The following is a 27179-nucleotide window of genomic DNA, read 5'->3' on the forward strand; positions in this document are numbered from 1 at the left end:
AGTTCCATGGTTATGAAAATATGTAAGCTAATAACATCCCTTCTCTCTTCCACCAAACCTGCCCCTTTTCTTGGGTGATTTTTGAACGAATTTTACAAACATGGCACATCTTTTAAACAGTGGCACTGTAATAGCTGCCAGAAAGCGATGAACATCTGTAGAAATGTTAGCTCGACACCCGTGCTAGCTGTTGTGGTCACTTGGATTCCTTTGTTTGCTCATAGCTGTTTTAGTGCCCTAAGAGACTTTATCCAGTATGTACTGAATGGCAGGGTCCACCTGTTCATCTTCCAGACTGAGAACATTCTGAGAACATGGCTGGGAAGTTGCCATGGCCACATTCTGTTTTGGAGTTGTAGAGTTAGTACCAGCTTGGGACACAAGCTTGGAGGTGGACTATTTGGGAAAGCAGTGAGCTGAAGCCAATGTGATGGAGCAGAGGGCTCTGAAAAAAATGGTGGAATCCATCAGGAAAACTGTCAAGAGCTGTAAGTACTCAGCAGCTTCCTGACACTGCCTCAGCGCCTTGATTCAGTGAGAGGTCGGTCGATGGATTAGTCAGGATTGATTGGACATCAGCGAGTGCTCTGGAACCATACACGAAGAGTCGGTTTCTAGTGGTTTTGGTCACACCTTTAATCCCAGCACTTGGGAGGCAGAGGCTGGTGAATTTCTGAGTTTGAGGTCAGCCTGGCCTACAGAGTGAGTTCCAAGAAACCCTGTCTCAGAAAAAAAAGAGAGAGAGAGAGAGAAATATATATACAGCTACACATGGTGGCCATGCCTTGATTTCCAGCACTCAGGAGGCAAAAGCAGGTGGATCTCTGAGTACACGACCAGCCTGGTCTACATAGTGAGTTCCAGGACAGCCAGAGCTACATAGTGAGGCCCTGTCTCAAAAAAGGGGTGGGGAGTGGTGGTAAAGGCTGAAGAGATGGCTTGGTACATAAGGACCTGCTACATAGCCTGATAAACCTGAGTTCAGTCTCAAAGTGGGAGGGTGGCTCACACCAGCATTTCCAGCACTTAAGAGGGGAGACACAGAGGATCAGAAGTTGAAAGTCATCCTCCATTATATGGAGTTCAAGGCAAACCTGAGCTACAAGAGATAAGCAGTAAAAATTCAAATCTAATAGAAGGATCTATCTATACACTATCAGTATAACCAGAAGTCTCTGTAGAGACATTCTGCTACCTAGATGAAGGGAAGTCCTTAGAGGACAGACCAATCAAACTTTCACTCCAATATTAAGATATACTGACTTAGTGTTGTGGCTTTGAAGTGACGGGCCTCCCCTACAGAAGTGTTATAGCTCTGCTCCAGCAGGGAGAGGTTCCCCCAGTGAAAGTGTAAAAGCTTGGTATCCTGGCAGTTGGGAGCCAGTGATGACCACAAAGTCACACTGCATAGCAAGCCTCACATGAGATTTATTGGGAGGGAAAAACCCAGGAGGGTGGCTGCCTCTGCTTGGGCAACAGGGAACTAAGCAGAGGCAGAGTTTTGTCTAGGATTTCTTTCATGGTGGGGGAATAGATTTCCTTTATATATATATATATATGGGGAACAGATTTACATGCAACTGTCAAAGAACAGAAACAAACATTGGCATCCCTGATGGAGCACAACTTGCAGGCAGTGAGACAGTCCCTTCCCAAGTACCTGTTAGCACTTACAAAACCCTGGGGAAGGGTTTAAAAGCACAGGTTTCAGGAGCTTCCTCCAGACTTCTACTTCCCGAACTTTGTCAGTTTCATTTACTTCCTTGGTTTGAATGACCACCCCTCCAAGAGGGAATGGCTCAGGTCAGAGGAAATAGCAGTGTGACCGTTGACAACTGAAATTGCCCTCCCATCATAGGGCCTCATTTTCACTGCACTGGTGGAAACAGTCATAAAAATCTCACTGTATTCCTTTATTTTTCTGAGCCTAGAGTGTTAATGTGTAGCCATAACTGGCCTGAAACTCACTCTGTAGACCAGCCTGGCCATCAACTCAGAGAGATGCACCTGCTTCTATCTTCTGAGTGCTGGGATGAAAATGGCCACACCAGGCAAATCCCACTGGTTTTAAAGGAAGGCTTCTTAGACCTCATTTCTCTAGTGAAAATCAAAGTCACATGGCTGGAGGCAACAACCCATGCCTATTACACTTGTACCTGGGAGAGTGAGGCAGTAGATCGAGAATTGCAGGCCACCCTGGACTACATGGTGAAACCTTGTCTTAAAAAAAAAAAAAAAAAAAAAGTGTGTGTGTTGCACAGGTTTTTATGATCTTGTAGCAGAATACAAATTGCTGGTCTTCCATTCAAAAATCATTTCAAGAATGTATTGTGAAAGTAGTTGTCCTTAAATCTAAGTCTGGTTATCAGCCAGAATTGTTTGGTAAGCTCTGCATTGTCTGTAAGATCTGACAGCATGCCTCAGCGTGGGCCCATCTGCGGCTTCAGAACCCAGAAGCTCCAAGTTTTCAAGTGACTTATAGGTAAGAGCCTGGTCCTTTGACAGACTCAGCCCCATGACACCTCCACTTTGGATATTAATCACTCAGCACCTTCCCCACTTGAATATCTCTTTGGTTTTTGATTTAGTGTACTTGATTTAACTTTTCACACTTGTTCTAGGATCTGGAAAGCAAACATGCTATGCAAGTGTTCTACCACTGAGCCATACCACAGCTCCTTATGTATCTCTTGACAAGTCTGCAACAGCATTGAGGGCAAGGAGTCCTATGTGTATCTACTCACTGGCTCATGGATGTCCTTTAAGACACTAAACAAAAATTAGCCATTATATCCTGTTTCAGGACTGCACTGGCATAGTTGAAATTATATTAAGAAACAAGATTTTAATTTGGTCTACAAAATAAATGTTATTGAGCACCTCTGTACTTATATTCTCTAGATTATCAGTAACTATCCTAGGAACAGTTTTTCAAACCACATAGAACCCCACACATAAATTGAATATTCGCCATACATTCACTGCTTTCATGTGGATAACCTAAAATCATCCCAAAGGTAGTATGAAAATAGTTCTTTCTAAAATAGTTCGTTCTAAAATTCTTTTTTTTTGTGTGTGGAGGACATTCCTCCACAAACAGGAAGAAAAGATTTAAAAACAAATGGCAAGCAGCTCTCTATATTTCACTTCTCTCAAGTAGCTGTTGAGTCACTGTGGTGGTTTGAATTTGCTTGGCCCATGGAGAATGGCAGTATTAGTGGGTGTGGCCTTGTTGGAGGAAGTGTGTCACTGAGGGGTGGGCTTTGAGGTCTTATGCACAAGTTCCATCCAGTGTAGAAGACAGCTTCCTCCTAGCTGCCTTCAGCACCAAGTCTGCCTCCAAGCTGCCGTGCTTTCCACCTTGATGATGAGGGACTGAGCTTCTGAACCTGTGAGCCAGCCCCAGTGAACTGTTGGCCTTTGTAACAGCTGTCTTGGTCATGTTGTCTCTTCAGAAGAATGAAACCTAACTAAGACAATCACAGAATTAGACATCTGAGGCTGGAGAACCTGAGGTCAGTCAGGATACTACTCAGCTGTTCTAAAAGAAGGCACTAAAGAGTCAAGCTTTACAAGTTTAGGATAAGAAATGGAAATGGGCTAAAGAAGTGCTTCTGTTTTAAGAGCACTTGCTGCTCTTGCAGAGGACCCGGGCTCAGTTCACGTGGTGACTCTCAACCATCTGCAAATAGTTCCCAAGGTTGCCCTCTCTGGCCTCTATTGGCACTGCACACATGTGATACAGATACACATACCAGGAAGGCACCCATCTATGTATACATAAAACCAAAATAAATAAATCTTAAAAAATAAATGGAAACAAAGTCCAGATGTTTAAAGTCTAGTGTCCCCCTAACCCCAGGCCAAATGCCTGGTTTCTGAAGTGGCAGCACCACAGTCACCTCTGTCTAAACATCACTTTCTTTTTTTATTTTTTTAAAACAAGTTATTTAGTTATGTATATTACACTGTAGCTATCTTCAGACACACCAGAAGAGGGCATCAGATCCCATTACAGATGGTCATGAGCCACCGTATGGTTGCTGGGAATTGATCTCAGGACCTCAGTGCTCTAAACTACTGAGCCATCTCCCCAGCCCTAAACATCACTTTCTAAGTCTGTTATAAACCATGTGTAAGTATTCTAAATTTCCAGTTTGAAGGCTGCAGATCTAGTAAAAACAAAGCACTGCAAACTACTCAGTAACAATCGCACATCATGTCTGGCCATCTGGCCTCATACCTTAATAGCTGAATAGCTCTGTGGTTAAATCTACCTCTTACTCTTCTCATTTTACAGTCAAGAAATTTGAAGTTGAATGTCTCATACGACTTTTCTATAGCTTGGTGGGATGCCCTGTTGGAAAGATGGATAATACCGGGCTGGACTGCAACACATTTCGAGGAGTCCTGCAGAACATATTCGGAATGACTAACGATATGTTGATGAATAGAGGTAAGAAGTCACACCAAACCTAATGTACAAACCCAAAACTGAATTGGTCTGCATGTCCTCTTGACGAGACTGGACTTTGAATGCCACACTGGAGAGGAATAACTGTGGTGGGAGAGCGTTAGAAACAGAACCGGGATGATTGTGAGGACAGTTTCTAATAAAACCCACTCACGGCTGGGCTGTGTAGCTCATAGCATTGGAGTTTTGAAAAATAATTACCACTGGACTAAAGAATCTATTGTTTTTGGTTTTTTTAAAGATTTATTTATTTATTATATGTACGTACACTGTAGCTGTCTTCAGACACCCCAGAAGAGGGCATCAGATCTCAGTATGAATGGCTGTGAGCTACCATGTGGTTGCTGGGATTTGAACTCAGGACCTTCGGAAGAGCAGTCAGTGCTCTTAACCGTTGAGCCATCTCTCCAGCCCTAGTGTTTTTTAAGGGTAAACAACTGAGGACTTTTAACCATAAAAGTACACACCATATATATGAATCATGAAAGTACACACCACCAATGTAAATCATTAATTAGCTTTTTTTTCTTCATAGAAGTGTGTCAATACAAAAAATGGTGACTCCTTATACTGGAAATATTAAAAGTCAGATATCTAAAACAGGAAAGGATTGGTGTACCCAGTTAAGCTCTGTGGTACATCATTAAAATGTACATTTTGATAAAATTTGACACAAGCAGGCCCCTGAAAATTATTGCCATAATCAACATATCAATACATCCCCCATCCCCAAAGACAAATTACATTTGACGTTTTCTATAGCATAATGTTTCATGGGTTACTTTAAAAACTGGTCTGGGAAGATGGCTCAGCAGGTCAAGTGGGAGAGAACCAATTCCAAGGTTGTCCTTTGACCTCTACCTAACATGTTTGTACACACACACACATACACACACACACACACACTCTCACACTCGCATACACTAGTAATTTACTTTGAAATATTGTGAAAGTTCTACAACAGATTTTTTCCATCACTTTTTTTCACTTTTTATTTTTAAAAATTAAAATTATCTCATTAATTTGCTCCAAGAATTTTCTTGACCATAGCAACTATATAAAACATCACCAATGGCCAGGCGTGGTAGTGCACGCCTTTAATCCCATCACTCGGGAGGCAGAGGCAGGTGGATTTCTGAGTTCGAGGTCTACAAAGTGAGTTCTAGGACAGCCAGGGCTACACAGAGAAACCCTGTCTCGAAAAACCAAAAAAGAAAAAAAAATCACCAATGAAGACTTATTGCTCACTGTATTGAATGACTCTTCTGATGTGAACATATAGGGAAAAACACATTTCCAATAATTCAAATTCTTTCAAAAGACAACACCAACCTCCTTCCCCACCCCTCAATTTGTAAGAAAAATTCCACCTAAACCCAGGGGTGGGGGCATTATAAAACAATCACAGCTACAATACACTTACGGATTCTTTTCCTTTTTCAGTGTTCTTTGTATTTGACAAAGATGGTGATGGCTATGTAAATTTAGAAGAGTGGATTAAAGGCTTGGCAGTGTTTCTCCGAGGGACTTTTGAAGAGAAGATGAGATGTAAGAAGGGGCTATTGTTGGGTGCTATGCCTATCAATGCTGTGTTCGGTGTGCTAAGGCAGTGACAGCCATCACTGCAAAAAAAAGACAAGAGAGTTTGAGATAACTAGGAGTAACCATAGCCTGGGAACATAGATTCATGTTTACCCAAATTCCACATCCTGATGTGGCAACAATTTTGTGAAGTTTCTATAATAACAAAACAACAACACTTTTAAAATCAGTTGGTGACAATATCAGGTGTGTGGTCACAGCATGGCAGGGACCTGTTCCAGGCCTTTTGTGCTATCCGATGGCATTCTCATCTTCTGAGCTGCTGGCAACACTCCAAAGGATTTACCCATAGTCATGAGGATATTTGGTCACATACAGATAAATGGCCATATAAAGGGACTTTTCAGCCCCTGCTCCAGCGGACAGTTGGGTGCTGGAGAAATGGCTCAGTGGTTAGGAACACTGACTGCTCTTCCAGAGGTCCTGATTCAATTCCCACCAACCACATGGTGGCTCACAACCATCTGTAATGGGATCTGATGCCCTCTTCTGGTCTGAAAACAGCCACAGTGTACTCACATACATAATTTTTTTTTTAAGAGTAAGAAAAAAAAACCCCCACAAACAATGAATTGGGGGACCCATTTCCTTTACTAAGCCTAGAATGCCCAACTGTTATTAGAGTAGGTGTTTGGCTACAGCCCCCAGTTAAGAGCAGCCCTAAGATCAGGGTGTAACTCTGATCAGCTGACCAGGCTAAGGGACCGCCTCTGGGCTCAGCAGGAAGCAGGCCTTGATGTGGGGTCATGCCTGTGTTCCTCTGAGGTCATTTGTTTCTTTTTTTTTTTTTCTTTCTTTTTTTTTTTTTTCATTTGTTTCTTTTCACTGAAGAAAATGTGCATTACACTACAGGAGAGTGAGGACGATGCTCAACATACCCTAACAGCCTATACATAAATATCCTGGTCCTTATGACCCAAGGAGGAGAGGGAGGTGAGAAAGGCAGAAGGCAATTCAAGCCCCTCAGAGAGTTCTAACTAGGAGGAGCCACAGCATTGAGAAGCTTGCCCTGATCCACACTTCTCCACAGCAGTAGCTCTGGTCCACCCCTCCACCCCTCCTGCTCTCCCTCTGCTGCCTGCAGCCAAGGAGATACCCATTCCGTATGCTTTACTCTGGCCTGCCCCAACTCGCGCACCTGCTCCCTTCTCTCCCCAAACCTCATGCCACTATCCCCACCTCCACCAGGGTAATGTCCATTTCCTATGCTTTACTCCAGCTGTCAAAATAACCTGTGTAAAATCCTGGAAACAGAATTAAAAACCATTTTAGAAACCAGTTTTCAGGGGAACAACAAACTGCCTAGATTATCCATTTGCTTAAGAAAAGACTGCAGAGTTCTTTGTAGTTGAGCAAATTTGCATCTCTTTCGGTGCTTTCGCTTGAATTTTGATTGGGGACACTGGAAAAGAAGATGCCTGGAGAAGAGAGAGAATAGGGTACTTGCAGCTTTCCCAAAGGACCCCAGTTTGGTTCCCAGCACCCACACTGGGTTACTTACAACTGCCTGTAGCTCCAGAAGTTTAAATATCCTCTTCTGGCTTCTGGAGGTACCTGTGCAAACATGGGAAACACTCACATAGATGCATACACATGATTTTTCTAATAAAGATATTTGTAAGCTAAAGGTACCTTAACCTTCCTATAACAGCGTTTTGAATAGTCAAACTTCTGACATTTAACAATTTTTCATGAGATAGTTCCCATGCCCCAGGGTTTGGGATTGCTGTGCTGGGAATTGAATCCAGGGCCTCACACATTTTAAAGCAACCACTCTAACCCATCCCCCACTCTACTCCATCTCCTCCAACCTCGAAAGGGTTCTCACACAGGTCTCGCGGAGTAGGATCGGACATCTGTGTCAAGGTCGTCAGTCTTTGTGGGAACACTGATTGCTGGGGACAAAGTTGTGTGGCTGAGTAGAGTTACAGGGATAAATAGCTGACCTGGGGAAGAGATGTCTTCTCCAGTCTTGCTTCCTAAAAACCTCCTTACACATTCAGGAGCTCATCCAGGGGACACTGCTTTCTACAGGACGCTTGCTCTTCAACGTGTGTGTTATGCTGTGACCTGGAGGGACTTAACAGAGATACCCAACTCATTGACACTCAATCGTATGTTCCTAGTGTTTGCCAAAACATTTAACTTGGTAAACTCTAGGAAAGCTACTTCACTGCCACCTTCCCAGGGTATGAGTAAGGTCCTCTGAGGTGGAAGACAGAAAAGTTACTCTCCAGAGTGAGGTCTGAACATAGGGCAGAAGGGCAGACCCCCAAGGAGCTTACCTCACCCACTGTCCAAGTGTGTGTGTGTGTGTGTGTGTGTGTGTGTGTGTGTGTGTGTGTGTGTGTGAGTAAACCATTTTCCAAGGATACAGAAAAGTATGTGGTTCATTTTTATAGTCTATATGCAGAAAATGCAAACACACTACACACATAAACACACATATACAAACAAAAGTAGGTCAATAAAAATCTACCTCCTTTATTGTAGTTTGATATCATTTTCAAACCCCAAATCCAGGAACTGTGAGCTTTTCTTTCACGTGTCAAGGGTTTCCATAAAGAGACACCATGACCAAGGCAACTCTTATAAAGAGCAACATTTAATTGAGGCAGGCTTTGGTGTTCTGAGGTTCAGTCCATTATCATCATCTAGGCAGCCATGGTGCTGGAGGAGCTGAGAGTTCTATATCTTCTAAAGGCAAACAGAAAACTGGCTTCCAGGCAGCTAGGAGGAGGGTCTCAAACCCACCCCAACAGTGACACACCTACTCCAACAAAGCCACACCTCGTAATAGTGCCACTCACTCCCTGGGCCAAGCACATTCAAACCACCACAGGGTATTTTTTTTCCTATGGAAAGAAATTTAACAAGAAGCTCTTTGTTATAAAACTCCTGCCATATAATGGATCAGATCAGTAATTGTATATTTATCCTTTATTATCTTATGCTGAAATAACTAATGATACTTTGTTCAATTTTTGATTCCTATGCCTTATAAAGTCTGTTTTGAAGTTTATTATTTAAACGGAGATGCTTATATTTCCCAAGAAAAAATTTTTGACATGTTGAAGAGTAGTCTCTTCCAGCACTCTCCTGAAGAAGAGAATGAAGAAGGAGTAAAGGATTTGGTAGAAATAAGCCTGAAGAAGATGGTAAGCTTGGGCACTGCACTGCGTTCACGGAGGTAGCTGCTGCATTAAGGCTACAGAGCGAGCAATGGCCACTTCTTTACCATGAGCAACTTCCCTTTGGGCAGTTCTCACTTGCTTTTCTGCTCTACCCACAACAGTGCTTCACTGAAAGTGGGTGCTCAACCCACAAGCTAAATAATCCCTGACAAAATAATCATTATGTAAAATAAATGTCCGTTTAATTATTTTAAAATGTATCACCATCAGTAGAAGCTTATTAATTTGGGAGGGCTTGATTCAATAGATGGATAATTGAGTGCTTTCTGTCTTCATGACCTCACTCTTTCAATCTATCAAGTACTCATCTCTGCAAAGTAACAAAACATTTGACCTTTAGAGAGTGCTTCCTATATAGTCGGCCTTCAGGGCCTTCTATGGTATTCATGCATTTTATCCACAGAACTATTCCATCCACTTTGCAGATGAGAAAAACTGAAGCACAGAAATTGTGGTGCAGAATTCATCTAGCAATACAGCCTTACAGTAGTGGCTCCTTATTACAGGAATGGTGGTGTCCACTCTGATAAGGACCCTAAACTGTTTGATTGAGGTTCTGTGAATCCAGGGCAGGCCTGACAAACTCACTGACATTACTCAGGGGCTCAGAGAAGAAACAGCTAGGCATGGTGGTGCGTGCCTGCAGCTCCAGACTTAGATGTCTGAGGATTGCAAGTTCAAGACCTTTGTGAGCCTGTCTCTCTGTTCTCTGTGAGAGTGTTTCTTTTAGAAATAAAGGCTGCTGCTCAGGCTGAGTACAGATGCCTTCTTCGCCATAAGGTGTTGTTCCCAGAGTCCTTTCTGGAACGTAAATGGTAGTGGGCTGCCCCTTATTCTGATGGCCACTCATACTTTCCTCTAAATTAGATTCTGAACTTATGCACAAAAATGAAAAATCTAGGTCATCTTATTCAATCTGAAGCAGCAGTCTGAGGCATTTGGAATTCACATAGATTCCCCCTTCACTGCACTCTACACAGCATACTTAATTTTTAAAGCCTTGTCCAGAACAGTTTACGGACTTAACACCCCTGCTTCCTCCTGTAATGCAGGTGGACAGAACAGTGCTTGTTCCCATAGTTGCCTAGATCTCAGCCCTCTAGTGCTCCGGCAGGAGCCTGCAGTCTCCATTCCGTGACTCTAGTCTAGCCTGGACAGCTACTCCAGGTGCCTCGTCCTTAACAGCTGTCCTTCCTGCTTGATGAGCTCCCAAAGAAGAGGCCTTTTGAGGAATAAAATTATGCTCAAAAAAATCTTGAGACATATTACTTAATTGCAAAGGGGGCAGAATGTTAATATCGTTCCCCCAATATTTTGCATTATTCCCCAATTCCAGTGTGTGTAATTGACAGAGCTACACTGTGTATAGCTAAGGTGACTCTAGTTAGAATAAATCAGTGACTTCTATTCAGAAATCCCCATAGGTTTGCGTAAATAATGTCTCCAGGAGAATGAACCGATAGTTTTTTTTCTTAGCAGTCTAGATAGCAAGTTTTCCATGGTAAAATTAAAAGAAGACTTTATCATCACTAAATCATCTTTCTCTCTAGGATTATGACAATGATGGCAAGATCTCTTTTGCAGACTTTGAAAAAGCAGTGAAAGAAGACGGACTTTTGTTGGAGGCATTTGGACCATGTTTACCAGATGCAAAGGTGGACTTACAAATATGAAGAGCTTCATGTAGATGAGGATAACGTGTGTGTGGGGTGGGTGTGTGTGTGTGTGTGTGTGTGTGTGGTGTGTGTATAAAACGTGGGTGTGTGTGTGTGTGTTACACATGCCGTGTCCTGGCTAGTTTTATGTCAACATGACACAAGCTAGAGTCATCTGAAAGCAGGGAACCTCAGCTGAGAAAATGTCTCCATAAGGCCCAGCTGTAGGGCATTTCTCAGTGACTGGTGGAAAAGAGCCAAGACCATTGTAGGCGGTGCTGCCGCCTTTGGGGTAATAGTCCTGGGTTCTGTAAGAATGCAGTCTGGGCAAGTCATGGACAGCAAGGTAGCAGCAGCACCCTTCCATGGCTTCTGCATCAGCTCCTGCCTCCAGGATCCTGCCCTGCCTTCCCAGGTGGCTTAAGGATGTGGAAGCAAGCATAAGCCAATAAACCCGCCTCCCAACCCCCAGCTTGTTTTGTACATGGTGTCTCATCGTAGCAGTAGTGTGCTAGGACATGCCCCAATGTTTGTGTGGAGGTCAGAAGACAATTTGTACGAATCAGTTCTCTCTTCCCACCACCTGGATCCCAGACAGTGTTGAACTCAAGTTTCAAAGCAAATGCCTTTACACACTGAGTCATCTCACTGGCCCAATTAAGGACAGAATTTAAAGGATTAGAAGAAAATAATACACAATAGCTTCTCACCTTTGTAGCTTCAGCCCATTGCCAAGTTGAGGACAATGATAAAGTCATTAGCCTCATTCCAGTTTAGCACTAGAAATGACGTTGCTGACTATTTCAGTTATTATAGCCAAAAGACTTTGATCTGCCTCTTTGGCTCTACATAATTCCTGTCTTCTGTAAGTATGGAGACACACTTAACCAAACCAAAACCGGAGCACCCTATCTCACTTACAAGATGGAACACTGAATAACGAATAGGTTGTGCAAGTATGTAAGGTGCTAGAACCATGACCTCTCCTAACCAACTAATGTGTAAACAGCTTTTAATCTGAGGAGATTGATGTCTGATGGGAGAGAGCTCCATTACTAAAGGGCTTCCCAGTAAGCAGAGAACCTGATCTCAATTCACAACACTCATGTAAAAAGCTGGACATGGTGGAGTGTGCTTATAGTCCCGACACTGAGGGGGCAGAGAGGCAGGAGGATCCTGGGGCTTCTAGGCTAGCCAGCTTAGTCTAATTGGCAGTGCCAGGTCCCACAGTTACACTGCTGTGTGGTCCATGTACCTTCACTGCTGGGAACTCCTCAAGATGCCTGCTTCCTGCCTCCTCTTTCTCCTTCCCTCCTGACATGGTACAAGCTTGCTTCTTTCCTCTCGTGACCATTTCTGTGGATGTTGGTGAAGGTGAGTCATCAAACACTCTCCTCACACTCACAGAACAGATCAGGGTCCTGAGGTCCAGAGAGACACACTTAGCACTTGATATCTGAGCGGCCTGACTGGCATGACGTTTGTTCTGCCCAGCTCCATGTATTGGTTAATGTGTCTTTACCTGAGATTTCAGCACAGTGGTCTGTGTACTCAGCTCTCATGCACACAGAAGCTAAGCCCTTGTTGGCAGGTTTCAGCACTGGAAAGCCGTACTGGCCAAGCTGATGGGTACACCATGGCCACTGAAGCAAACCTTACTCCACACGGCCAGATATAACCCACAGAAGGAGGCTACAAAGGAGGAGAAATGACACGCAGATAGCACACAGTGTAGCATGTGCCTTCTCACTTTATTTTTTCCAAGAAAAGAAATATAAATAGCCTGAAAAATTATACTGTGGCCCGCTGACAGAAGAAAAAGTACAGATATGCTGACAGTGTAGAAATCTAGAATTTCCAAAATTAGTTTTTTCCATCACCATAGTCAATTTAAATTAGTCTTAGAAGTTACATTATGTATGCTGCTTTTTTAAAAATGTGTTTCTAATATCAGTGTTGCTGTAACATTTGTTGGCATTTTTTTCTCTACAGTTCTGCTTTCACTTTGAAGCCCTGGTGTTCAAAAACAACCCCCCTGCCAGTCTCTGAACACAGATTGCTCAATACCTGAATTAAAATGAGACCCTGATTGCCTTATTTGTATGACATATTTCTACATTTGTTTCAATCAATTTACGTATTCTAATATAAGAACTAATACAGTATAAAGAGAACAGTCTCTGCCACATTGCGTGTAGATCCAAGAAAGATGGAAACATTTGCAACTGGTTTAAAAGAAAAAAACTTTAAAACAGCAGTAGTAAGATGCCTGAAAGAATTAAAATGGGCCAAACATAAAAAAGAATCTCTCCAGAACACACCAATTTAGCTGGGGGTAGTGGCACACACCCTTTAGTCCCAGCACTCAGGCCAGCCTGGTCTACATAGAGAGTCCCAGAGTAGCCAGAGCTATCCAGTGAGACTCTGATTCAAAGGAAAAAAGAAAAGGCAAGACTAACTCCCCACTGGCAAGCTATATTCTTCTTCTTTGTTTTCCTGGGTGACTTGTACACACGTCTTTTATATTGTCCTCTGGAGGCTTTGGCACAGATGAAATCACCTGGTTTAAAAGAAAAAAGAATCACTAAGCAGGTGAAGGCAACAGGTAGTAAAATTTGGGACAGAAATGAATGAAATTAGATTAAAAAACAACACATAGAACCAACCAAATAAGGATTTGGTTCCTTTTAAATATAAGATTAACAAACTAAGGGAGGGAGGGAAGGAAGAGGGGGAGAAAGAACAAATAACAACCAGCCAGTCAACCGACCAAACAAAAAACCAGGAAGGACAAAAAAAAAAATGAACCGGGCGTGGTGGCACACACCTTTAATCCCAGCACTCGAGGCAGAGGATTTCTGAGTTCGAGGCCAGCGTGGTCTACAAAGTGAGTTCCAGGACAGCCAGGGCTATACAGAGAAACCCTGTCCCGAAAAACCAAAAAACAAAAAAAAAAAACCAGGAAGATTAAAACTTAAGAGAATCATTTGGGAATTCTTTGAAAACATATTTCAAAAATCTGGAAAATCTAAAAGAAATGGATAGATTCCTAGGCATATTGATGGACCAGCCTAACCCATTTTAAGATTAGAAGCCATCTTGTTAACAAAGTCAAAATAAATTCATTCCTGTTTTCCGTAAACTTGGGTTTGACCATTCCTTGGCTCAGTTTCTGGAATTTGGCATGTTCCATACACTATACACCTATCTCCACCCTGACTAGAGGTTCTGCCAAGTTCCTATGTAATCTAGCCTTGCAGATCGTAAACTATATAAATCCTGCTTCCTTCTATGTTCAATGCTATTCTTTCAATTCCCAAATTAGGGAGACAGCCCTGTCTGACAGAAAATAAAGCTTGCTTAACTTGAAAAGGTTGAACAATGAAGGTAACAATACAACCTATTAAAATTAACTCCATAAGATACAATTTAAATATATCCATGATTAAAGCATCAATAAAAGTTCCAGGAATAGTCAAGTCCAATGGATTCACTGCTGAATCCCACTAATGCTTAAAGGAAGGCTAATAATACCAGCGCACCTCAAACTAGGTTAAACAGCAGAAGAGGAAGGAAGGAACACTACCTGACTCATTCTGGGGAGCCAGCCTCACCCTGATAACAAGTCATACAGCATACAACAAACATGAAAACCATAGCCCAACCCCTCTGATCAACATGAAAATAAAAATTCTCCATACATATTGTAAGTTGAATAGAACACAACTAAGTCAGTTTCATTCCAAGATTTCCAGGAAGGTCCCACATAGGTAAATCAATAAATACAGGACACAGCCTCAAGAACAGAAATTCTATCTCAGTAGACAATCAGAGGAGACACAGTATCTCCGCTAGTATCAGGAATAGAGACAAAAGTGTCCACTCTTTCCACTCTTATTCAATATGGTATTGTGAGTGTAAGCCAGAGCAACGAGACAAGAAAAATAACACAGACAAAAAAGGGAGAAGTCATATGATCTCTATTCACAGACTACACAACTCCATACTTAAAAGACTCTAAAGATCTGACCAGAAAACTCTTTAACTATGATAAACACTTTCATCAAAATATATTAGCTCAACAAACCAACAAAACAATAGCTTTTCTATAAAGCAATAAACTTATCAAGAAAAAAAAAATCAGAAAAGAAAATCTCATTCACAAAAACAACACTAAAACCAAATAGTTTGGGAGGATGGCTCAGCTGGTGAAGCACTTGCCATGCAGACACGAAGCCTTGAGCTCTGATCTCCAGCCTCTTGTAAAACGGCCAGGTGCAGTGGAGCACACCAATAATCTCCAACTTCGGAGACAGACAGTGGTCGGACACAAAATGGTCCCAGGAGCATGCCGGCACCGGCAGACAGTCTAGCTAACTCGGTGAGCTCCAGGTTAAATGAGAGACCTTGTTTCAAAAAATAAGGTTAAAAGTGACAGAGGAGGCCATGTGCACACAGACATGAATATATATACACATATTTAATACCACATACTTAAACCCACGAATAAATTTTACCAGAAGGCCAAAGACCTCTAGAGCCAAACTCATAGAAAAAACAGTTTAAAAAAGATAGACTGGCAAGACTTCTTGTGTTCCTGGATTGTAGGATTTTAACAATCTATACCTGTTATGCTGCCTCATCTCCCTACATCACAGTTCACACAGGGATGCCCGAGAACTACGTGTTGGAGTGGGTGCTGGAGTAGGGCACAGGTCATCAAGCTAGGGAGCAAGTGCCTCTACCCACTGAGCCGTCTTGCCAGACTCTGGCAGAATTATTATTTTTAAAGTTTTTTTTGTGACACAGTTTCTAGGTTTCTTTGTGTAGCCTTGGCTCTCCTAGCTCTGTAGACCAGGATGGCCTGAAATTCAAAGCTCTGCCTGCCAACTTCTAGGATTAAAGACGTGTACCACCACCCCTGGCAGAATTAAATTTGAAAACTACATTTATTCATTTATTTGTACAAGGGAACACATATGTGCCCACAGCGTGTATATGAAGGTCACAAGAAACTTGTGGAAATTGGCGCTCTCGTCCCCAGGATTGAAATCACGTTGTCAGGCTTGTGGAAAGTACCTTTACCTGGTGAACTATCTCACTGGCCCTAGCAGAATTAAATTGTGAAAATGACTATATTTTCAAAAGTGATCTGTAGGACAAACACAATTCTTAACAAAATATCAAAGACATTCTTCATAAAGGCAAAAAACAACTACCCTAAAATCCATATGGAAGTAGGAATGCCCCATAAGGAGTTAAAGCCATCTCAAGCAGTGAGGGAAAGACTAGAGATGAAACAGTATCTTATGTCAGATCAAAGATCTGGCTGTAGGGTATTTTCTTAATCAGTGATTGATGAGGGAGGGTCTAGCCCATTGTGGGTGGTAGCACTCCTGGGCCAATGGTCCTGGGTTATATAAGAAAGTAGGCTGACCATGTAAGCAGCAACCCTCTATGACCTCTACATCAGCTCCTGCTTCCAGGTTCCGGCCCTGTTTAAGTTCCTGTCCTGACTTCCTTCAATAATGAACAACAATAGAAATATAAGCCAATTAAACCCTTTTCCCCAACTCGCTTTTTGGTTATGGCGTTAGAAACCCTAACTAAGACACAAAAGCAGCCTAGGTACTGGAAAAAAAGAAGAATGCAGACTGAGGGAACAGAATAGAGGATCCAGCTGGGTGGTGGTGGCGCACACCTTTAGTCCCAGCACTTGGGAGGCAGAGGCAGGTGGATTTCTGAGTTCGAGGCCAGCCTGGTCCACAGAGTGAGTTCCAGGACAACCTGAGCTATACAGAGAAACCCTGTCTCGAAAAAAACCAAAACAAAGAATAGAGGATCCAGAAATAATCTTATACAGCTACAGCCACAACATTTTTGACAAGGGTATCAAAAACATATGGGGAAAACACACACACACACACACAGGCTTCACAATTTATTGAGGACTGTATGTAACAATCTCTGAGACTATCCGAGGAAAACAGGAAGAGAAAGCACTTCAAGACATAGGCAAAGATTTTCTGCAATGGATTCGAATGGAACAGATGACAATGCCCAAACTGACTAATGGGATCAAATGGAGCAGACGAGCTCCTGAACAGCAGCGTGAAGTGAAAAGAGCCGGCAGGATGGGGAGTCTGTGTCAACTACACAAATGAGTTAATGCTGAGCAGCTACAAAGAACTGCTCAGTTAGACACTAAGAAACAAACAAACGTCATCCAATCAATAGGCTAAGGAGTTGAACGGACCTCAAAGGAAGAAATACATATAGCCAACACATGTTTGAAAATGTTCAACATCATTACCATCAGGGAAATGCAAAAGAACATATTAGGATGCTAATTACCCCACCTCAATGAAACAAATGCAGATTAAAACCACACTGGGATTTCACCTCGCTCCAGAAACAGCTACAATGAAAACCAACAGGATACAGATAAAGTACCCAGGATTTACTAGTTGATCGGTCTTATTTTTGAACAGGATATCACAGTGTAACTTTGACTGGCCTAGCCTGGCCTGTCCCAGTAAGGCCTGACCAGCCTTACTAGGTAGACCAGGCTGGCTCCTCAGAGATCTCCGCTGCAATGGATCCTGAATACATTGTTATTATTCCATTACCAAAATAACTTAATAGTAAGTCAAAAGCAGTATAAGACTATCTCTTGATTTGAAATGGGAAAATACTAGAAATTGTGGTAAGTTAAATGAAGTATTTTTTCTGCTGTCTTCTTATTTTTCTGAAATGTAGACTTTACATTTTAAGTGCAGTTGGCCCTGACTGAGACAGCCATGAGTCAGTAAGTAAGGTGCTGGCATATACTGAAAAACTTAGTAGACGTAAACATAAAAAGTACATTTATACACTTACAATTTCGATGAGGGAAAAACAAAACTCTTAAAGGAAAAAAAAAAAAAAAAAAAAAAGGAGCCACCTTAGTTTCTCTAGTCACACTGCAGAGCAGGAGCGCCCGCGTGAGCAGGGCTCGCTGAAATGAAAAAGAAAATGCTCCTGGCCCTCCATGTACGATTTCAAGGTCCATCTCCACTCCACAAAAAGGAAGCTTTCACAAGCTACTCCAACTGTTAGCTTTCTTGTGTGTTTAGGAAATGAAAACTAATGATGTAAATAATGGGGGAAAGACAATCTCATCTCCAACTCGTTCAGAGCTTCGAGGTTCCCACATAAGCAGTAGAGTGCTGGCAACCACAGACTCAGTCTTTAGAAATCTCTGTGGGCTGGGGGTGTGGCAGGGATGGAGCGTTTGCCTAACACACGTCCCTGAGTGCTGTTCCCAACAAAATTAATTACATGATTAATTAGTTAATCAAAATCATTCCTTTTATGAATATTTATCATAAAAGTATTTTGACTCTGATGTAATCTGCAGTAACTGACTTTAAGAGAAATAATTATATCTGTCAATTTTGACTTATGCTATTACTACCTAGGGAGCTAGCTTTAAATAGGGAAGGGAGGCGAGACAATTTCTGGAATCAACTGTTATAATATGACTGACTGGAACATTTAGCATTTTTTTACCTATACTGACATAAAATGTATTTGTTCACTGTTAAACCAAGAATGACTGTCAAAGGGGGCTGGAGAGATGGCTCAGTGGTTAAGAGCACTGATTGCTCTTCCAGAGGTCCTGAGTTCAAATCCCACCAACCACATGGTGGCTCACAACCATCTGTAATGGGATCCAATGCCCTCTCTGGTGTGTCTGAAGGGAGTGACAGTGTACTCACATACATATAAAATAAATAAATATATCTTTAAAAAAAGACTGTCAAATCAGATATTGATCAAATTTGTTATTTTGGAAAATAAAGGTAGGAAAATACAACAAAACCAAATAATTACAAAGTTTTAGTTCCTCCAAATAATTTCCTATCAAGTGTTGGTCTCTCAATTAAATTATCTCAATTTAAAAAAAAAAAAAGAAAAAAAAAAAAGACCTCACCTCTTTAAGTTTCCTCCGAATTAAGGTTGCCGTTGTATTCAAGGAGTCGTCCTGCAGATCTACTGTGGGGATACCTGGTAACTTAGGTCCAATCAAAACCTCGTTACTGCTTGTGTGTGTCTCAAGCAGAGTTCCCAGTTCTCGATCACAGTCTCGCCGCCGTTTCCTCTCCTGCAGCTGTGTTGTCCTAGGCATGAACCTGCCAACTGCCTGTGAGGTAGCAATGGCCTCTTGCACACTAGAGCAAGGGACGGAGTTTTTGTAAGTGTTCATCTGCAGCTTTGGTGAAAAGGCACTGTGGTCACGATGCCTAGACAGTTCACCATGGTTCCTAGCACTATTACAGGAGTCTGATACTCTGTCCACATGTTCCCCACGTGAACATGTGCTCTTGGAAGCAAAACAGCTTAAAGGGAATTCACAAGAATAAGGAAGACAAGAACTCGAGTTCTCTGGAGGACTCTCAGGAGATGTGTTTAAAGCAGCTGTACCAAATCCAGGCATAGGTGGATGGAAACCTTGTCTAGAATCTTTTGTTCCTTTCTGCTCTGGAACTGGTTTCTTCTTCGCCATGTAACAATCTTAAAAGTCAAGTTTTAAAAGTTAAGGGAAAGAAATCGTTCATTAATCACTTTGATCATTCAGAATCTTGAGATTCTAAAAACAAACCTTACTATGCTAAGGCCCTCTACTCCCGAAACGGTACTTCTAGAGCAGGGACTGCACCGGGAAGACTTCAAGGCTTTCGGAAAGATCCCAGGCTACCACCAGGCTTCGCCTCCTCAGCACTCTAGAACGCCTCACTCTTCCTCTGGAGCCACTTGAGAGACAATAAAACTTATATTTTTACATTTTCCACTAACTGTAATCTTAGAGTCTCCACGCCATTGCATAGAAAGCTTCTACAGTTCCAGGGTATCCTACTAGAACCATGTTTACTTCATCCTTGTGCCAAGAGAAACTCAGATGGACATGTGGGCCACCCAACTATAACAACTGGAAGTTTCCCATGATGAGCAGCATGTAGAACCAGTCTGTAAACCATAACTGCTTCTTGCTGCCTTAATGTTAAAGCCTGGCCACAAGTTCCATGATTTGTTGCCTGTCTACTTTCCTAATCTCACTCACTAAAACCTCGGGACCTTGGTTACTCTGTAGGACTTGCAGCTCCTTAGACGTATGGTGGCGATTCATCTGTCTAAGTGTTTGACATGTAGCCTGCCTTACCTTGCCATCCTTTTAACCCCACTTCTGAATACCATTTACTACTATTCAACTATCTCTCACATCCCAGAGGCAATCTCAATGAAGCAACACCTCTCCCTTCCCAGCCGAGATTCTACAGGGGTGCACAGAGCAAAGACTGTGACTGGGCAGGAATTCCACAGTGACACACATTCCTAGCAGTGCCTGATACACAGGAGGTGTTAACACACACTTTCCATACCTTGGTTTTTAGTAACTCTTGTAATATAAGCCTTTCTTTCTTGTAATTTTTTTCTAGTTTCTTCAACTGTCTCAAATTCTGGAGCGTAGCACACATGAAGTAACCCTCCAAAGAAGCTCTGTTCATCCATCTTTTTCTTAGCTACCCTAGAAAGAAAGAAATACATAACATCAAGAGAACTCTAAAGAAATGCATAAGTTATATTGCTTAAAAACACAATTATTTTTACTACTTTTATTTCTGTGTGTGTGTCTGTATGTGGGTGTGTGTACATGAGTACAGTTGCCTGAGGAAGCCAGAGGTGATAGATTCCCTGGGACTGGAGTTTCAGACAGTTGAGTCCCCTGACCTGGGTGCTGGGAACCACACTCCAAATCTGAGTCCTCGGGAATAGCAATAAGTGCTCTTAGCTTTTGAGTCATCTCTCCAGCCCCCAGATGCATGGCTCCACCACCCACCCCAACCCCAAGACAGGGCCTCACTATATAGATCTGGCTGTTCTGAAACTTACTCTGTAGATCAGGGTGGCCTCAAATTCAGAGGCCTGCCTCTGGCTCCCAAGTGCTAGGATTAAAAGCATACACCACTGCATCCAGAAAAATTTATTTTTTTAAATTATTTTTAGTTATGTATAAGTATGTTTGGAGGCTCTAGCCTGGAGCTAGAGTTAGACACTTGGCCTGGTTGATGGGATGACTCAGGTCCTGTAGAGAAGTAGTATATGCTCTTATCGCTGAGACATCTCTCCGGCCATGGCATTTAAAATAAAGATTTACCTAAGATAAAAGATTAACAAATGATGCATAGTTTGTTTTAAGAAGCAAAGGGTGTGTACGTACGTATGTGTTGGGAATCCTGGGAAAGATGCTTGGTTTTTTGAATGACTCCACTGACCCAGAAAGTACTCTTTAAGAAAAAGATTTATCTGTTTGTTTATTTTTATGTAAGTGTGTTTATACATATGGGGCCAGGGGCCAGGTGCCCACAGAGACCTGAAGAGGCCATTAGATCCAGCGGAGCTATAGGCTGCTGTGAGCCACCTGATAAGGGTGCTAGACATGAACTCCAATTCTCTGGAAGAGCAGCAAGCTATCTTAAGCACTGAGACATCTCTCCAGCACCAAGAAATGAGTCTTCCCTTTCCCTCTCCTAATAATGGAATACGTTTTCAGCTAAGCTGGACACACTTACCTAGGCTTTTTGTTTTTTTTAACTAACTTGGGATCCTACTGGTTAGCCTGAGTTACAGAACTTGAGTAAAATGTGTAACTTTGGGCTTGTCACCAAGACTGGTGACCTGAGTTCAGTCTCTGGAACTCACACGGTAGGAAAGAACTATCTCTTGTACACAAGCCATGGCATGCCCTCCTAGATACACATATATGAATAAATGAAAATATTGAATACAGAACAACTAATCAGTGCAAAGATAAAGAGTGTGTTCCTTCTGGGGCTGGAGAGCTATAGCTAAGGGGTGAAGAGCACTGCTGCTCTCCCAGAGGGTCCAGGTTGTTCCCAGCCTGGCAACTTCACAACTGTCTGTAACTCCAGTCTCAGGGGAAAATGCCCCCGTCTGCTCTGCAGGGGCCTGAATGCATAGGGCATAAAAGTTCACATAACCATACCACATACACATAAAGAGAAATAAATAATGTTTAAAATAAGAAATACTGAACACTTATGCTGAGTCGAGCACTGTAGTAATTAAGTACTTCTGTATCTACAGATAATCACTAATGTTTATTGAGCTATTACCCCATGCAAAGCCACAAGTGTGTCACTTAAATTGGTATCTCATAACCATCTCATGATGAAACCAAGGCACCAGGAAATTCTGGATCATATTTATACATTCATTTATAAAACTAGGATTCAATTCAGATGTCTTGACTCCACAGCCAACTGTATCAGAGTCTGTGGAGATACGGGGCTCTAGAGAATATGCTTTCTAGACTATGAAGAGTTGGCCAGCTGATGAGAAAAGACACATGGCCTTTTGAAATCAAGTGATTTGTGGTAGACTGTTAGTAGCACACAAAAGAGATAATATAGGGGCTGGAGAGAGAATCTGGTGGGCGAAAAGAGCACTTGCTGATCTTTGAGAAGAGCAGAGTCAAATCCCAGCATCCATCTTGGGTGGTTCACAACCACCTGTAACTTCAGCTCCAGGGGATTTGAAGTCTTTTTCCATACCAAAAAAAAAAAAAAAGTTTATGAATAGCAAAAGCCAGAAAAAGATATGGTTTAGATAAGGTTAGTGATTAAAATGAAAAAATGGCTAACATGAGCTAGGAAGGCTGCTCCGGTGGAAAAGCCCTTGCTGGAGTGCCTTGGCTCAGACCCCTGGCATGCACGTGAAAGCCAGGCACCGCACTGTGCCTGTAATTCCAGTGCTCACAGGGTAGAGATAGAAGGATCACTGAGTTTGACAGTCACCAATCTAGCCAATGAGCTCAGTGAGGGAGGGGCCCAACCTCAAAAAATAGGATAGAGTACACTGTAGTGCACACAAGCCTTTGAACCTGGTGGAGATGGGTAGGCAGAGTCTGGAGGAAGTTTTGAGTTCTAGGTCAGCTGGTCTACACAGCCAGTTTCAGGCTAGTGTTCACTCACATACACACACACACACATACACACACAGGAATATGCACACACATGCACCCCCCCCCCCCCCCGCCAAAAGGGGTTAACATAAAATAAAGCATTCCTTATTGGAATACAAAGTTGATTAACATAGAACTATACAAATAAGAACTGTCATTACTAATAGTTACTTTTTGTTTGTTTGCTTGTTTTTTGGAAACAGGGTTTTCTCTGTGTAGCCCTGGCTCTCCTGGAACTCACTCTGTAGACAAGGCTGGCTCCACCTCAAGAGGTCCACCTGCTTCTGCCTCCCTGGTGCTAGGATTACAGGCATGTGCCACCTCTGCCCGGCTCTACTATTTCCTCTTAATAGGAGGTACCAGTCTACTCCCTTTACATAAATTGTCCCATTTCATCCTTGCTCAGTGAACCTCAAGAAGTAGTCCTTTTTGCCATATGGATTTTAGGAAAAGAACAAAAATTTGCTTGGAGGACTAAAATTCTCCACAGTCATGAATCCACAGGACTGATAATTTACTTCAAACGTAATTCTTAATCTACCACACTACAGGTTCAAAATTTGCCAAGCACAGGTATGAGAGGATGGGAAGAGTATTGTTGTAAAGTCAGCCTTTTAAAAGCTTGAAGGAAGAGCTGGGATGTCACTCACTGTTAGAGTGATTAAGTCGCAGATGTGAGGCCTGGTGAAAAACAAACTGGAAGGCGAGGTGGAGTGGTGCATACCTTTAAACCCAGCACTCGAGAGTCAGAGGCAAAGGCAAAGGGATCTTTGAGTTCAAGGCCAGCCTGGTCTACAGAACTAATTCTAGCACAGCTAAGGCTATCCAAATAAACCCTGTCCCCTCCCCTCCTCCCCCCAATCAGGAAGACTGAGAGCAAGAAGTGCTTCTGTGCTTTGGGTACATTTGGGAAACAGTTGGGGCCAAAATGACAGCAACAGGAATAAGATTTTAACAGGAGTTCTGCTTAACTTGTACATACCTTGCACTCTGTAATTTCACAAATTTAATGAGATAAACTTCTGTAAAATCTTCCGCTGGGTATTCATCTAGAGCGTTATACTGTTCAATCGCACCATACAGAGCAAAACGCTCAACTAATTCCTTCATGGCTCCCACTGCAGGAACTCCTTGTATTAGTAAGTACTGAGACTCCAAATTGATTGTATATACCTAAAGTCAAAGGAGACCTCGTTAAATGTACTCTTCAAACAAGCCTATGGCAAATCGGTCCTCCCACCCCCTTTTAAATGGAGCTTTGAAAACAAGAAACAATCCGGTCTGCAAAACATACACACTAAACTGTCACTCTTCTGCCTAAAGACTACCACACTCCACATAAGGGTATCTGACTAAACCACTTAACAGACGTCTTTTCCAAAAGCTGACTCCAGAGAGGTTAATGTAAACAGCCACTGAACACTCACTCACCCTGGGCTTGCCCTGTGAGAAGCGCTATTGTAAACACATAGGATACAAAGCTAAAAATAGTGGGTTGGAGGTTTGGTAAGCAGCTAACCGAGGGTAGTGATAACCTTTGGTACCGGGGCCCGGGTTCTTCGTGCCCCCTCCACTTAGAGATGGATCTCACAACATCCCTGCCATGCCTTTATGGAGGCAGGCCTTGGGGAGCTAGTGCTCACAGGAATTTAGTGTCCCTGCCGAGGGGAGAGAAGAATCCGAGTCACTCTACCTTGACCGCGCGAGGGCGTCGGCCCTCCCGGTATTTGGCCCGCGAGTCACACACAGCCGTCTGGACGTGGTGATCGAATACGCCACCAGGTTTCCCGTCACTGGATGCCATCTTGCCGGCTCTAGTCCCCCGCGCCAGAACAACATCCGCCAGCCGCGCTCCTCTGAGTCCAATAAGAGAGCAGGATGGACCAGGCGTGCTAGGATTGGCTGAAGGATCGACCCCATCGACGATCATCTCCTGAGAGCGAGAATTCGACGAGCGACGTGCCGCCCCCTAGAGCTTCGGAGGTGGCCCGAGGGTGACAGCGGCCGGGCGTGGGAAGAGGGGGGCGGGCCTGATCGATGTTCTCGGGTTCCGACGCTCTCACCTGACGAGAAGCCGGTGGACTCCGCTCTCCGGTGAGAGTTGAACCTTGGGACAATGTGGAGCAGCGATCGCTTAGCGGGTGCGGGGTCTGGTGGGGCGGTCGTGACGGTGGCCTTCACGAATGCTCGGGACTGCTTCCTGCATCTGCCGCGGCGCCTCGTGGCCCAGCTTCACCTGCTGCAGGTAACGCGCTGGCGGGACGCGGACACCACTGACGTCTCGTGGGACTAGGGTCAGCTGACACCTTTTCCTGCAGGGACATCGTCTGCCACCGACCCCGAGCTGAGGCGTGAGCGAGGGCCCCCTGCGGGCATGGCGTGGAGTGGCAGCGTGTGCATCCACACCACGGCTAGTGTATCCTCAGACCCTACCGTGGAATTCCTAGTGCACCCCTTTAACTCGGTTAAAGCAAGCTGAGCATGCAAGGGTTCTGCCCCAGCAGTCAGAAGCGGCCCTCACTCAAGGATGGAAAGTTCTAGAGAGCTCTTACAGGTTTGCTTACAGGTTGCTAAAGCATTATCCTGCCAACGAGTTGCCGGTGCAGCGATAGAGGTGTTGAGTGGCAGACTTGGTTTGTAGATTACCAAGGTTTCCAACCTGTGCGAAAGGTTAATAAAAGGATAGATAGCTCTCCCTGCTCCGGAGGACTTCGAACATAGCAAGAATATGTGCGGCGAGGGAGGTGGGGCGGGGTGACAAGGTGATGGAATTATTCACACCCCACACTTTCACCTCGGTAGCTAGGATTACTTGGACCTCAGCGAGCTGTCTGGATTCTGTCATTATGGTGTTTCAAGGCTATTAACCATCGGTGGAAATACAGCATCCATATTTTCCTAAGAGTGAGCAGAAATAGACTCTCTTAGTTTGAGTGTATTCATGGGGTTAGAGTATTTGAAATCTAAAATCCTAGATGCATGGTACCTGAACACTGGGTCATAAAAAAAATATACAAGAGTTTGAAATGACTTCAAGTATTCTACCTTTATTTCCTCTTTGCTACATTTATCTTGCTTTTACAGTCCACCTATCAGAACACACCAATTTCATCAGAACCATTCTTACTGTTAGTTTATCTCCACCAAATATTCTCTAACTCTCTGGTTTGCTTTCTGGTGACTGAAAGGAATCATTCACTGTTACCAAATCCCAGCTTGGATCATTATTCCCTGTCATTTCTGATGGGGATTTTTCAGTGTATTTTCAAATCTCAAATTAAGCTTACCACCCCATGAGTTTAGAAAAATGCTTCCTTATGGTCGCTAAGAATTTGAACCTGACATGTTGTTGCTTCCTTGGATTCATCACTGTTTAGGAATTACATAGTCTTGGTCTTTATTATTATTTTTATTATTATTTGAGAAGTGAAGAAGTAAAATACTAAGCATTTGGATTAAGTCTTGCATGCTTATATCTAATCTTTATTGTTTATAGAAAGGTGGAGCTAGATACACATGAGGTTTCCTGTCCTGGTTTTTTGTTTTGTTTTGTTTTGTTTTGTTTGTTTTTTTCGAGACAGGGTTTTTCTGTGTAGCCCTGTCTGTCCTGGAACTCACTTTGTAGACCAGGCTGGCCTCGAACTCAGAAATCCGCCTGCCTCTGCCTCCCGAGTGCTGGGATTAAAGGCGTGCGCCACCACGCCCAGCTTCCTGTCCTGGTTTTGTGTAGTATTAATATGACTTTTGTTGAGAGGTCATTGCTTTTAGCAATTACTTGGTATGATACCATAAACTGACCATAACTTATATAACTGCTCACCATGATTAACTTTTGAACTCAACTTTTAGAAATTTAAAGTGACAGCTATGTTTTGCTGAAACTGTAAAGTGTTGTTGCTTATGGATCATTTTCATTTTTGGTTATTTAGAATTCCCAAAATAATTGTCTTAGTCAGGGTTTCTACTGCTGCGATGAAACACTGTGACCCAAAGTATGCTGGGGAGGAAAAGGTTTATTTGACTTACACGTCACATTGTAGTCCATCATTAAAGGAAACCAGGATAAGAAGTCAGGCAGGACAGGAAACTGGAGGCAGGAGTGTGTGCAGAGGTCATGGAGGGCTGCTGCTTACTGGCTTGTTCCTAATGGCTTGCTCAGCCTGCTTTCTTATAGAACCCAGGGCTACTAGGGGTGTTACCACCCACCATTGGCTGGCCCTACCCCATCA

General features: G+C 43.0%; 3 protein-coding genes across 12 annotated transcripts in view; 2 read left to right on the forward strand and 1 right to left on the reverse strand.

Annotated features, from left to right (window-relative positions):
* The first annotated feature begins 393 nt into the window (after positions 1–393).
* 1700109H08Rik (RIKEN cDNA 1700109H08 gene) lies at positions 394–13019 on the forward strand. The gene is made up of 6 exons (NM_029843.3): positions 394–488; positions 4301–4456; positions 5918–6022; positions 9083–9234; positions 10821–10925; positions 12918–13019. The coding sequence occupies exons 1-6, from the start codon at positions 431–433 to the stop codon at positions 12972–12974; spliced, it is 633 nt and encodes a 210-aa protein (NP_084119.1). The 5' UTR covers positions 394–430; the 3' UTR covers positions 12975–13019.
* Positions 12656–26768, reverse strand: Rbm48 (RNA binding motif protein 48). 6 transcript variants are annotated; one of them, XR_003955652.1, is made up of 6 exons: positions 24644–26768; positions 23933–24123; positions 20348–20493; positions 19575–19720; positions 18901–19481; positions 12658–13485 (listed from the first exon to the last, which is right to left on the reverse strand). XR_003955652.1 is itself a non-coding variant. In NM_172991.4 (5 exons), the coding sequence occupies exons 1-5, from the start codon at positions 24878–24880 to the stop codon at positions 13399–13401; spliced, it is 1242 nt and encodes a 413-aa protein (NP_766579.3). In that variant the 5' UTR covers positions 24881–25225; the 3' UTR covers positions 12656–13398. The 6 variants fall into 6 exon arrangements, 4 of the variants coding, with proteins under 4 accessions (NP_766579.3, XP_030110393.1, XP_030110392.1 ...); XR_003955651.1 differs by having other exon boundaries at positions 19570–19720; NM_172991.4 differs by lacking the exon at positions 19575–19720 and having other exon boundaries at positions 12656–13485; positions 24644–25225.
* Pex1 (peroxisomal biogenesis factor 1) overlaps positions 24744–27179 on the forward strand; it is a 41165-nt gene continuing 38729 nt past the window's right edge. For 2 of the 5 annotated variants that reach the window (NM_001293806.1, NM_027777.2), the window contains exon 1: positions 24744–25195. In NM_001293806.1, the coding sequence (NP_001280735.1) occupies positions 25067–25195 (129 nt within the window). In that variant the 5' untranslated portion in view covers positions 24744–25066. The remainder of the gene's footprint in view (positions 25196–27179) is intronic. The other 3 variants (XR_001784746.2, XM_017321100.2, XM_006503607.2) reach the window with 2 other exon arrangements.

This window comes from Mus musculus, chromosome 5 (genome assembly GCF_000001635.26).
Source record: "Mus musculus strain C57BL/6J chromosome 5, GRCm38.p6 C57BL/6J".
NCBI classification, from domain to species: Eukaryota; Metazoa; Chordata; class Mammalia; order Rodentia; family Muridae; genus Mus; species Mus musculus.